The 13,725-nt window shown below is 38.4% G+C and overlaps 1 protein-coding gene across 1 annotated transcript; it reads left to right on the top strand.

Moving 5' to 3' along the window:
- The first annotated feature begins 7,112 nt into the window (after positions 1-7,112).
- On the top strand, positions 7,113-7,610 carry LOC115953513. Its single transcript, XM_031071228.1, has one exon. The coding sequence runs from the start codon at positions 7,113-7,115 to the stop codon at positions 7,608-7,610; it is 498 nt and encodes a 165-aa protein (XP_030927088.1).
- Positions 7,611-13,725: the final 6,115 nt, after the last annotated feature.

The following is a 13,725-nucleotide window of genomic DNA, read 5'->3' on the forward strand; positions in this document are numbered from 1 at the left end:
GTGCTCAGATCTCTGCCCGAGAGATTTCATGCCAAGATTACGATAATAGAGGAATCAAAGGATATTGACAAGATTCCTCTGACTGAGCTAGTTGGAAACTTGCAAACCTACAAGTTAGGGTTGACAAGAATAGGCAAGTCGGGTAAAAGCAAAAGTATGGCACTAAAGGCCAAGAGCAGTAAAACAGATGAATCTTTTGATGATGAAGATTCCAAGATAAAGTCCTACATTACCAGGCAGTTCAAGAAGTTTATGAAGAACGCCAATGGAAAGGGTTTTGACAAGGACCGCAGGTAATTCAGTTCTTCTCAGTTTAAAGGCCAAGACAAAGGGAAGAATGATGCTAAGGAAAGTGGTCAGTACATTGTTCCCTCAGGACCTAAGTGCTTTGGGTGTCAAGGCTTCGGTCACATGAAGCATGAGTGTCTTACATACCTCAAGAGCATTGGGAAGAGCAAGGCACTTGTTGTTACCTTAAGCGACACTGAGCCTGAGGATGATTCCGACAATGAGGATGACGGAATCTTAAATGCCTTCACGGCTAGTATCAATCCTACTGATGGGATTTTTGAAGATGTGGTTGAAGAAGAGGAATTGGTGGAATCCAAATTTGAGAAGATGGATGATCAAGATGACATCCATATAGCTTATGAGAAACTGTACAAGCTTTCTGAGAAGCATGAGAAACTGTATAGGCTAACCACCAAGAAGCTCAATGATGTGGAACTTGACCATGAAGAGCTTTCCATAAAGTTTGATGGGGCTAATCAGACTATTGGGGCACCGAGGTTCAAGAACAATTTTTTGGCTGAAAAGACCAAGAAGCTTGAAGTAGAGCTATGTCAAGTCAGAGCTCAACTGGAAAGGATTTCAAGCGCAAAGCTGGATGAGATGCTAAGCATTCAGAAATCTGCTTCAGATCAAACAGGCTTAAGGTATGGTCTTTCTTCCTCTAATACTGCTTCTTTTAGTACTACTGTATTTGTTCCTCCTGCTAATAATGTTAAAACTGAGAACAATGAGATTAAAACTGAATTAGCTAGTGAGAACATAGACAAGGGTAAATCTATCTTAGGAGCACCCCCTAAACTTGAGAAGAAAGATGTTAAAAACTCTAGGGCTAAGAAGGCTAACTCTCAAAAGCCTAAACAAAAGAAGCAGCATCTCTGTCATCATTGTGGAGCTGCCGGTCATACTCGACCAAATTGCTACAAATGGCTTGCCACTTAACAGAGCAACGACATGATAGCATCTGGGAACCAGAATCAGCTTCAATCCTCTCTTGCTCCCCTTGGAGATCTTCTCAAAGCCCTCATGTTCCTTTCAAACTTGAACGGTTTTAATTCTTCCCCTTCACCGCTGGTTCAAGGGTTTGCTAGACGGAAAGGTCCTTCCAAGGTGTGGAAGGAAAAGGGTTCCAAGTAATTCTGTCACTTTTCTCTCTCTCTTCTTGTTTTTTGTGTGTGCATTACTTATGTGTTTTGCTTTCATGTTTTGAGTCAGTCTAGTTTTTATGCTTTGGTTGTTTAACATGTTTTTGTTTGGTTATTTTTTCAGTTTTTGCTTTTTTTTTTGTTTTTCATATAAAAATAAAAAAAAAAAATTGAAAAATCAGAAAAATTCAAAAATAGTGTGTGTTTTGTGTACTTTGGTACTTGTGTACCTTGGATGGCCATTGAAATAAAGTTTTCTAAACTTTGTATCATTTGTAACTTAGATGAGCATCTCTATGCACAACTAAGCAAGTGAGTTTTGTGGCTCGTATTTGTGATGAGTACGATTAAGTTGTCTCTTAAACTTAACACTCATATCACTCGTTAAAGACTAAACAATCCTGAGAGAAAGACATAAATAACCATCTCACAACTGTTGCCCGCCAATCATAATAAGACACCTGTATGCTTCGGCATAGCAAAATTGCAGTGTCAATGACATTTGTGTGCTTAGGCATAGCAAAATTGGAATGTCAAATATCATTGGGTATTTCTTTTCTCTCTCTAATAAGCCCATGCATGATATACTTAAAAGAAAAATATGCAAAGAAAATCAAAAGCAAAAAGATCAAAAATGCTTTAAATATGATTGCAAGCGTGTATTCTAGGAGATGTGGGAGTTATAGGATGTATCTCAAAGGTGATAGTCCCCATCAAGCAGTTATGATTGTGTGTGAGTTAAAATGATTTTCTCATATCTCAAATCGTCATAACATGCATACACTTATGCAATCTTGCGATATTTTTCACACACAACATGCAATATTCTTTGCTATTCTTGATACATGTGCAGGTACGATGTGATTCGGCCATCACGAGGTTTTACATGTATTAATGTATGCTCACTAAACTGTCTTGACCTGTTTTTGAAATATAAAATTGGTTAGACGTGTTTAGTGTGTGTGTGTTTTTGAAGATCCATGTGCTTAAATTTTATTTGAGAGATGATTTTGAAAGCTTAATATGTTGATTGGATCGTTGGTTGAGTTGCATGTTGGATTGCATTCATGTCTGTGTTTTTCACATCTCGAAAAACTGCTTTTAAAAGCTGGCTTGACACCTCCTCGATAGCTAGCTATCTGTCGAGCTTCCTAAGATTTTTTTCTTATCGCAATCTCGCCTGCACCTCGATACCTGGCGGATCGATCGAGATTGGGTCTGTATGCTCGATAGCTTCTCGACACCTGGTGGATCGATCGAGCTTTTGTTCTTGATTCTGATGAGTTGTTCCTCGATACCTCCTCAACACCTCAGCTGTCGATAAGAATTTTCTCGACACCTCCTCGATAGATCCCTCGATACCTCTCAATACCTGCATCTGTCGAGATTTACTAGCTGCTCTATATAAGGCCTTTGCGCGATCCGAAAATCATTTTCTTTGATCTCTCTCTCAATACTTCTCTGTTTTCTCTCCCAAAACACTCTCATCTCACTCCAAACTTGTTCCTCAAGGATTCTTCAAGCTTTTTCAAGTTTCTCTTTACTTGGTAAGCTTTTAATCCTTTCTCATTCATGCATTTCATGTTTTGAAACCTAGGTTTTGGGGTTTTTGAAAATTTTTAGGGTTTTTCAAAATTGATAAGCTTTCATTGAAATTTTGGGATGGGTTTTCACTTAAATGTGTTTAAAACCTCATACATTGCATCACATTAGCATTATAATGATATTGTCATGCATTTAGATGTGTGCTATATGTTATGTGCTAATAGGTTTGGATTGGGTTGAGCCCATGATGCATTTTCTTTTGCATGTCACATGTTCATGCATTTGCCATGCATACGTACTTCTTTTCAATATACTTGATATATTTTGAAACTGTTTGGGACTTTTCTGATTGTCATTCTTTCTCTCCCTCTCTGTTAGTTTACGTTAGTTGTGTCTATGGCACCTAAGCATAAATTCACTCCAGCCCAGAATCCTCTTCATTCTAGTACTTCTTCATCGTCTAATCCTACTCTATCTCATATCCGGTTTTGTGATGATAATGCCTTTAAGACATTTTCAGAGAACTTTTCTAGACGAGGCATTCATTCGGAACGCCAAGTCATTTTGACGGATTTTGCCGACACCGACCTTCCCTCTGTCATTCACAGTAGGGGATGGGAGTCACTGTGTGACGTCTCGGTCACCTGTCCTCTCGTACTTATCCAGGAGTTCTACTCCAACATGTACGGGATTGATTGTTCAGTACCTCTTTTCTTCACACGCGTTCGAGGTACGCGCATTCCTATCATACCGCAGCTTGTTGCAGATGTGCTTCGGGTCCCTAGGATAGAGTTTCCTGACTATCCTAGTTGTGAGCGTCTGAGAACTGTGTCTAGGGATGAGCTCATGTCTGCTTTCTGTGAGCACCCTACTGCTTGGGGTGAGCGTCTGTTTACACCATGTCGACCTTTTGCTAAAGGTCCTAGATTCATGAACATGGTGATGAATTTTGTTTTGCATCCCCTCTCTCACTATAACGCCATCACAGAGCCTCGTGCTCGATTTTTGTTATCGCTTCTTGAGCATCTTACCATATACTTTCCTTCTCATTTCATTTTGTCTATTATAGATGTTCATCTAGATTCGGCGTCCCGTGATAAGCTCATCTTTCCTTCCGCTATCACGAGGATCTTACGCCATTTTTCCATTCATTTTCCCTCTTCCGACCATTTTACCGTCATGTGTGCCATAGATTACGCTATCGTTAAACGTAGCGAGGCCCAGCTTTAGTCGCGGCAGTCAGATTCAATAGCTCCTTTCAGCTTCATCCCGTTCTGCTCCATCCACATCGGCTCCTCCTTCTTCTTCGAGCGATGTGTCTTTAGGAGACATCATGGCGCAGCTGCAGCGCATGGATGCTCACCTAGATACACTCTTTACGGAGTTGTATCAGGTGAATGTTCGTGTTGGTCGTATTGCACGACGACAAGCGTCCATGGGTGGTTTTGCTCCTGAGGCTACTCCTTCACCACCTTCTCCCGTGGCTTCTGATTCTGAGGATGAGGATGATGATGATAGTGATGACGATGATACTTCGGATGATACTGATGGAGATGCTAACTCTACCGATGAGATATCTACTTGAAACTCTTACCTTTTGTCATTCGTGACAAAAAGGGGGAGTAGTTTTGGTATCAGAGTAGTCTATCTTAGAGGGAGAGTTAGTATAGGACCATTTTGTTAGGGGGAATGTTGATACATTTTGAGGGATGTAATGAGGATAGTATGTATCTTTTCTTTTCTTTCTTTTTAGATACATTACTCTTGTACATGAGGTCTTGTGACCATTTATAGACATACATTGTACTTATTCATTTCTTTATATTGATGTATGTTTTCTTTCACCTACCCCTTCATGTGTTGTTTCTTTTCTCCCTTTATACACATGTTTCTTATACTTGTATGCAATCTATTATTTCTATTTCATACAAAGATGCCTTGATGAGTTTTGTTTAAAGTGTTTCAGAAATACAAGTTGTCAAAGTCTACTTGCCATAAACTCTCTTCTTACAAAGTTTTTCAAGAGTTTGTGTTAGGATAGATTTTATTGTATTCAACAAGTGAATATGAGTTGAGTGATTTATGACTTCTCTCATATGTTCATTTGTTTGTTGTGGTTTTGTCACGGATTGCCAAAGGGGGAGATTGTTAGGACATATGTGTTTCACTTGTTAGGAACATATGTCATTCTTTTATGTAATTGGCTTATCCTTTAACAAAACACACTTTACTTGTATTTTGGTAGATTTAGGATGCCTTTAAATACTTCAAGAAACCTTGTTTCAAGATCAAGTATTGAAACCTTCAAGTCTGTTCAAGAAAACAAGTTCATTGTGCAAAATCATTAAAGCTCGATAGCTAGCTCGATAACTGCATCTATCGAGCTGAAGGAAGCTGTTCTACATTCGGTGTGCTTGACACCTACTCGACAGCTACTCGACACCGTCTAGTTGTCGAGATTTAAGATTTTTAAAATTCCAATATGATTTTCTTGGGATCCGTGAATTTGTCTTTGGGCTTTCTTTTCTCCTAACCCTAGACATATAAAATAATCAGTTTAAGGGCCGTCAAACAGTTCACAAGTTGCATAAGCTTTGAGAAAACTCTATTCAATCAAATTGTGACCAGAGACGAAGTTCTTACCCTAGTTCATCTCTTTCTCTTGAAGAAGTTGCTGTGTATGTACACCGTAGGGTTTTTTGACCAAGCATCTTCTTGATCTTCATCGTGTGGATGAATTGAAGAATTTTGCAACCGACAACCTTCTTAGTTGGTGATTTAAGTCGCATACTAGGGTCCGCGCAATTGGTTAGTCACGTACTTGGGAGTCGTGCATCGAAAGGGGAATTGTCACTACAGAACAAGTCCAATTGGGGTAAGGGTTCAACTATAGGTTGGTAAGGTACTTGAATTCATTTACTTGTAACCGCTTGTTGTGATAATAGTGGAGTTTCGGGAGTGGTAACTTGAAAATCACCCGATGGGATTTTTGTTGTTAGGTTTTTCCCATTCGTAAACAAATCACCGTGTTATTTATTTTCCGCTGCATATTTAGTTTATTGATGATTTATTTGTGCTACCAAGCGTTTGCATGATAAATTGATTAATAAATAACTTGGCTAATTAATTAATTAATTTTCATCACAAGGGGTCAGTCAGTTTGTGGTCTATCATAAAAGAAAATGGTAAGAGCTAGCTTGAGCTTTTTGACCAAGTCCAGCAGGAAATTTCTAGAGATGACCTTATATGTCAAAGGGTATACATGGTAAAGAAAAGGAAACACTCTAAGAGTTTAGCAGAAGAGAAAGAGCATGGGTGGCAATAGAAGAGGGAAGTTTCGGATTCTTCAAAACCAACGGTGAAGGCTGGCCATCAGCCCAGTCGATATCAATGAATGCCCTAGCTTGGAACTGTAGGGGACTTAGGACTCGCCGTGCAGTTCGAGAGCTTGTCAACATAGTACAAGTACAGGGTCCCAAGATTGTGTTTCTATTGGAAACGTGGTCTGATAAGGAGTATATGGAAAAGGTACATTGTGATATGGAATTTGATGGTTTTTTTGCTATTCCTAATAATGGCCGAGGTGGTGGATTGGCTATGTTGTGGAAATCTAAGATCATTGTGCGAATGGATAGTTTTTTGAACTATCACATTGATGCGATTATGAATGGTGGTACGGAAGATGCTTAGAGACTAACAGGGTTTTATGGGGTACCTGAAACTAGCAGAAGGAGTGAGGGGTGGAATATGTTACGGATACTGAGCTCGAAGCCGAAATTGCCATAGTGTTGTTTTGGAGATTTTAACGAGCTTTTAAAGGTTGAGGATAAGTAGGGAGGTGTGCTGCGGTCTCATAATTTGATGCAAATGTTTCGGGAGGCCTTGGATCATTGTGATTTTGTGGACCTGGGTTTTTCTGGCCTAGTATTCACTTGGCATGGTAGATGTTAGGGAGAGCTAATTTGGGAGAGATTAGATCATAGGGTTGCTAATTATGAGTGGCTTGCACGATTTCCTACAAGCAGGGTGTGGCACTTGTCCTGTTTTACTTCAGACCACAAACCGATTCTCTTGACATTGGATGCTGAAGGGGAGAAACAGAGGTGAAGATAAAAACCTTTTAGATTCGAAGCAATGTGGATGACTGACCCAGGTTGTCACAATACAGTGATTCGAGCCTGGGAGTCCAACCCGGATGGTTTACCTATGTATAGAACAACAAAAAAGCTAAAGAAGTGCAAGAAGATGCTTAAAAAATGGAGTAAAGCCCACTTTGGTTATGTTACAAGGAAAATTAAGAAGATAAAGGAGCTTTTGTGGAAGGCAGAGGAGGATTTAGTCAGAACTGGTGATATCCAAGAGGTAGTGAGATTGAAGTCTGAATTAAATTTGTTGATAGACAGGGAGGAACAAATGTGGCATCAGCGGTCTCATGTAAAATGGGTTCAAAGTGGGGATCAGAACACAAAATTCTTTCACAACACAGTAACTCAGAGAAAAAGGAGGAATTTTATAAGGGGTGTACGAGATGAAGGTGGGGTTTGGCAAAACAATGAGGAGGTTTTCTCGACTCTGTTTACTGACTACTATACTAGATTGTTTACTTCATCTAGTCCACAAGAGCTAGACTGAATGCTAAATGGTGTTCAAAAAGTGGTGACAGGGGAAATGAATGCTAGTCTTGTGATGGAGTACAAACCAGAGGAAGTGGCTTCTGCTATTAAGGAAATGGCCCCACTAAAGGCGTCGAGTCTAGATGGCATGCCACCATTGTTTTATCAGTCATATTGGCCAGATGTTGGCACGGAGGTAAAACAAGCTGTCTTATCCTATTTGAATTCTGGTTCTATTTTAAGGTCCATTAACCACACCTTCATTTCTTTAATCCTGAAAGTGACAAACCCAGAGAAAGTGACTGATTTTAGACCGATAAGTCTATGTAATGTCATCTACAAGATTGTTAGTAAAGTGATAACTAATAAGCTTAAGCCTTGGCTTAATTCTCTTATCTCAAAGACACAGAATGCCTTCACTGCTGGTAGGTTGATCTGTAGTGACCCAAAAGGGGGTCTTGCAATCCATGGAATCCCACATTGCCTAGGGAAGCACATGAGGATGTGCTTATAAGGAGTGACATTCCTTTAATGTGTAAAGGCATTTTCCCCCACTACTATGTGCTTTGGGAGAGAACAAAACCGTGAGGGGTATGGTCCCCAAAGCGGACAATATTTACACAGTTGGGGGGGTCGTTATAGATGGTATCAGAGCCATGCCCTAGTCGAAAGTATGGACCTAGTGACGGGATTAGTTTATTTCCTTTATTTTTGCAACTAAAAGGTAAGTGGTGTTTACTAATTTTGGGGGTTTTCCCCAAACAGTGTTGATTATTAAACTATTCTATATCAAAGAAATGTGTTGATATTCTATATATAAATTGATATTTTATCAATGTTTGATGTGCACATTAACTATTTGTTTTATGAAAAACTTGTGGAACAACCTAAACTTATTTAAACTTGTATGTGTGTGAGGTAAACTGTTGTGCTTCATATGCATTGTTCATGTAAACTGTCATGTTTGTTATGCATTCTTCTCAAAATTCTTGAAAGTTTTGAGTTATATTCCTAAAAATTGTTTTGAGCAGACAAAAAGGAATCAAGTTTTCAAATTTCATGTTTATAAATTTTGAGAATTTGTTAAAGACAATTTGCCATTAGCAAATATTGTTGGTTATGCTGACTTTAGGTGGTGCAATTTGGTCGAACCTCGCTAGCCACAAGTGGCTCGACTAGTTGTTTACCAACTATCTTTAGCATACTTCGACAAGTTTTATTCATGATAGATGGTTAGAGGAATTGTTTGATCCCGTTGAGCTCACGTGGTGTCTAACAAACCACTAACCATCAAGTATGGTATCAGAGCCGGCCTAATAATCTCGTGTGGGCTCAGAGACACTATCCCACAAAGTGGGCTCTAACGAGGACGCTAGGGATTTAAGTGAGGGAGATTGTGATCCCCTAATTTGATTGATTGTGTGATGTGTGTGGGTGTATGATGAGTACCACATCGGGTATTTACTGGGTAGATCTGGACTTTATTAACAATTACAAGGAGCCTCAATTGTGACTAGTCTTTTTAAGGTATAGCACAGATGTGGCTAGCGCTTTTCCTTAGGTCGTTACATGATCATTGACAACATATTGATCGCTTTTGAGTCTTTACACCACATGAAGACTGGCTGTTTTAGAAATAAAAGCTTTATAGCTCTCAAACTAGATATGAGTAAAGCATACGACAGGGTGGAGTGGTTGTTTTTGGAGAAGATCCTTTTGAAGATGGGTTTTCAAGCTTCCTGGGTTTCCCTTATCATGGAATGCATTACAACGATATCTTATTCTATCCTAGTAAATGGTGAGCCAAAGGTATGATTAAGACATCAAGGGGTCTCAGGCAAGGTGATCTCCTTTCTCCCTATCTATTCCTGTTTTGTGCAGAAGGTCTCAATGCTATTCTAAAGCAGGCTGCTGATGTTGGGGAAATCTAGGGGTTTTTGATTTGTAGGAGAGGACCTAAGCTAACCCACCTCTTTTTTGCAAACGATTGCTTACTCTTTTACAGGTCAAGCAAGGTGATCCCCTTTCTCCCTATCTATTCCTGTTTTGTGCGGAAGGTCTCAATGCTATTCTAAAGCAAGCTACTGATGTTGGGGAAATCCAGGAGTTTTTGATTTGCAGGAGAGGAATTAAGCTAACCCACCTCTTTTTGCAAACGATTGCTTACTCTTTTACAGGTCAACTCTGGAGGAGTGTGAAAAAATACAGGAATTACTAGCATTATATGAGAGTGCATCAGGGCAGATGGTAAACAAGGATAAAACTCCCTTGTTCTTGAGCAAAAATACTGAGGAAGGCATTAAAGAGACTATTAAACTCTCTCTTGGGGTCCTGGCCATCCAACACTACGAGAAGTATTTGGGGTTACCTTCCTTTGTGGGGTGGAATAAAATGGCATGTTTCACTCAAGTAAAGGAAAGGATTTTGTCGCAAATTCAGGGCTGGAAGGAGAAACTCCTCTCTCAAGCCGGTAAGGAAGTCATGATTAAAGCCGTTATCCAGTCGATCCCGGCATAATTTAAGAGCGTGTTCAAACTTCCTACTGGCCTTTGGAAGGACATTGAAGCTATGATCAGAAGATTCTGGTGAGGGAAAGGGGATAGAAAGAAAATACATTAGGTGAGATGGAGCACTTTATGCACTTCAAAGTCCATTGGTGGCATGGGTTTCAGGGATCTCCAGCAATTTAATCAAGCCTTACTGGTGAAACAAGTTTGGAGGTTAGTCCATCAAAAAGAAACTTTACTGTTCAAGGTCTTCAAGGCGAAATTCTTCCCTAATGGTACCATCTTCGATGTTGGGGTGCCAACCAACTGCTCTTATGCGTAGAGAAGTATCCTACAAGCTAGGGAGGTCATTCTAAAAGGTGCTATTTGGAGGGTAGGAGATGGTGCTTCAATTAATATTTTAGAGCATAGGTGGTTGCCAAATACTACTAGCAACAAAGTCCTCTCACCGCAAGGTAGCGCTAATGTAGTCTGGGTCAAGGAGCTCCTGGTGCCTAACTCTGGTATTTGGAATTTGGATTTGCTGGATAGGACTTTTATTCCATGGGAAGCTAAAGAAATTAAACGAATCCATGTTTGTGCCCACGGGTAGGAGGATGTCTATATCTAGCCACTTACATCGAATGGGAATTACTCTGTTTGCAGTGCTTATTGAATGCTGGCAATGGATAAGCTAAGTGGTGAACCAGCTTCCTCAAACCTAGACTCCACGAATTAGGTTTGGAAGGGTGTGTGGAAGATTTGGGCTCTAAATAAAATTAGGCACTTCATATGGAGGGCAATAAAGGACTCCCTACCCACAAAGGAAAATTTGCAGAAGTGGCAAATTCAGTTGGATGTAATTTGCTCTTTCTGTGATGAATCCCAGGAAGATATGATGCTTGCATTATGGTTGTGTGACCATGCTCAGTGTGGAAGTCCGAATCGAGCTTTGTTTACTTGTATCAAAGGAAGTATAGAACTTTCATGGATTTGTTTGAGGCTGTTCTTAACAGGGGTTTGGTGTTTAAGGTGGCTTGGTTCTCCACAATTGCATGGAGTTTGTGACAACGATGAAATAGAATTAGAGAGAGGCAACAGACGTGGCCTTTTCATAAGGTTAGTATGCGAACAAAAGAGATGGTCTTAGAGTTCTTTGAGATTAATCAGACGCCCACTCAGCAAGTGATAATACCTATTCCTACCTACTGGCATCCCCCATAAGAAGGTATGTATAAGGCCAACTTTGATGCTGCACTCTTTGATGGTCTTGGAATGGCTGGTCTGGGTGTTATTGTAAGGGATTATACGAGGCATATCATTGCCACCCTTAGTCAGAAGATTATAAGCCCTCATTCTGTGGAGATGGCTAAAGCTTTGGCCTACAACCGAGCCTTAGTTTTTGTCCAGGAGCTAAGTCTATCATAGGTGGTGTTTGAAGGAGACAGTCTTCAAATCGTATAGGCAGTAATAGTCAGGGAGCATGCTTAACCTTATGTGGCCATGTAATTGAGGAGATTCAGCGCCTACAGAGAGGCCTTCTATTTTCTTGTTTTCAGCATGTAAAGAAGGGAGGCAACAAGCTAGCCCACTCTCTCGCTAGACGAGCAGTTTCATCTACTGACACTGATGTATGGGGAGAAGAACTACCTTGTGATTTGGAAGATGTTTTCCAATTTGATTTTAATCATCAATAAAACTTCACTTACCTTTCTCTTTAAAAAAATGGATATAGAAATAAGCCCTATACCAACGTTTTTAAAACGCCGTAATAGGCCTTGCCTATACCAGGCAGTTTCAGAAACGTCCCTACAGGGTATTTAGGGAAATAGAAATACATCTTATACCAGCGGTTTTAAACCGCTGTAATAGGTCCTGCATATGCCTGTGCTTTTGAAACCGCCAGTATAGGTCATTTAAGGATATAGAAATAAGCCTTATAGTAGTGTTTTTAAAACACCGTAACAGGCCTTACTTATACCAACGATTTTAGAACCGCCACAACAGGGTAATCAACGAAATATAACAATACCCTATTCTAGCAGTTATTTACATTATTACAACTAATATTATTATTATTATTATTATTTTCCTGTCTACAACTAAGATCTAAGAACTCTTTTCTCAAAAATTATTAAAAAAAAAAAAAAATCTAAGAACCCATACCTTTTGCTTATATTGCCGACTTAGTAGTATAATTAAAAATAAATTGGTAAATTATAATTTACCCACTTGTGGTTTGGCTGAAATTTAAGTTGCCTACATGTGGTTTGAAATTTGACACTTTGACCTATCTCTGTTAAAAATAAGGCTAAATATGTAATTTTGCTCAATTTTTATGTCATTCTCCTCCAAAAACACAAAAAAAAAAAAATATATATATATATATATATATATATATAATAGAAGATCAAAAAGAATTCATCAGAACACTTGCATCATGAGATTTCAAACCACATGTAAACAACTTAAATTTCGGTCAAACTTTAGGTGGGTAAAGTGTCAAATTTTAAACCATAGGTAGGCAACTTAAATTTTGACGAAACTACAAGTAGGTAAGTTATAATTTACCCAAAATAAATAAAAATCCACACCTATTGGGCTATTACAGTAGCCTCAGCCTCAAATAGTTCTAGGCAGGAATTTAAAATTTAACTATTCAAGAAGGTAAAGAAATCCGCAAGCTTTATACAAGCGAAAGCCAGTTTGCAAATTCTGATAATTACGACTAATGAAACTTGCATCTGATCAAGACAACCATTTTAAGCATCACCTTATATGATCATCTGCAAATAACCCACTTTCAATATAACACATTTTACAAAAGAGATATAATCTAACACAGCACATAGACAGCAAAACCATCAAATATGGGTCCAAACTTCACTAGAAATGCAATATAACAATACCCATTAAGCTTTTTATCAGTAAAGAATCATAAAAATTGATTTTTTTTTTTTTCTTCTTAAAACCCATAAACAAAATCTTGATTCGTGAATGAAAGACAAAATAAAGAACACTGTTTTATCCATTTATTCCCAACCCCACCCAAAAAAAATCATGATTCCAACTATATATATCAATTTCTACAAATATAAAGCAATAATCTCTATATATAAAAAGAACCAATGATATAATTTTAAAAAAGTTTTGGGGGTCAAAATATAATTTTAGAAAAGTTTTGGGGTTGAAATATAATTTTGGAAAAGTTTTGGGTTCAACATACAATTTTGAAAAAGTTATGGGGTCAAAATATACTTATAGAATAGTTTTAGGATCAAAATACAATTTGGAAAAGGGAATAAAACTTTTTTATTTTGAAAAATCATTTCCTTTGAAAAGCATATTAAAGTAATTTGTTTACCCATGCATATGGATCTATGGCAACATTATTCATGAGAAAAGTAAAGAGCAACAATAATAAAAGTGCTATAAATTTAAAGACAAGTAAAGTGCTGAAAAGTAAATGACAAAGAAAATAAAATGCTAGAATTTAAATAACATTGAAAATAAAGTGCTGAAATTTAAATGGAGTTAAAGTAAAGAGCTTGAAATATAAAGTACTGAAATTTAACATTGAAAATAAAGTGCTGAAATTTAAATATCAAGGAAAATAAAGGGCTGAAATTTAAAGTGATGAAATATTAT

The sequence above is a fragment of the Quercus lobata genome, chromosome 1, assembly GCF_001633185.2.
Source record: "Quercus lobata isolate SW786 chromosome 1, ValleyOak3.0 Primary Assembly, whole genome shotgun sequence".
Lineage (NCBI taxonomy): Eukaryota > Viridiplantae > Streptophyta > Magnoliopsida > Fagales > Fagaceae > Quercus > Quercus lobata.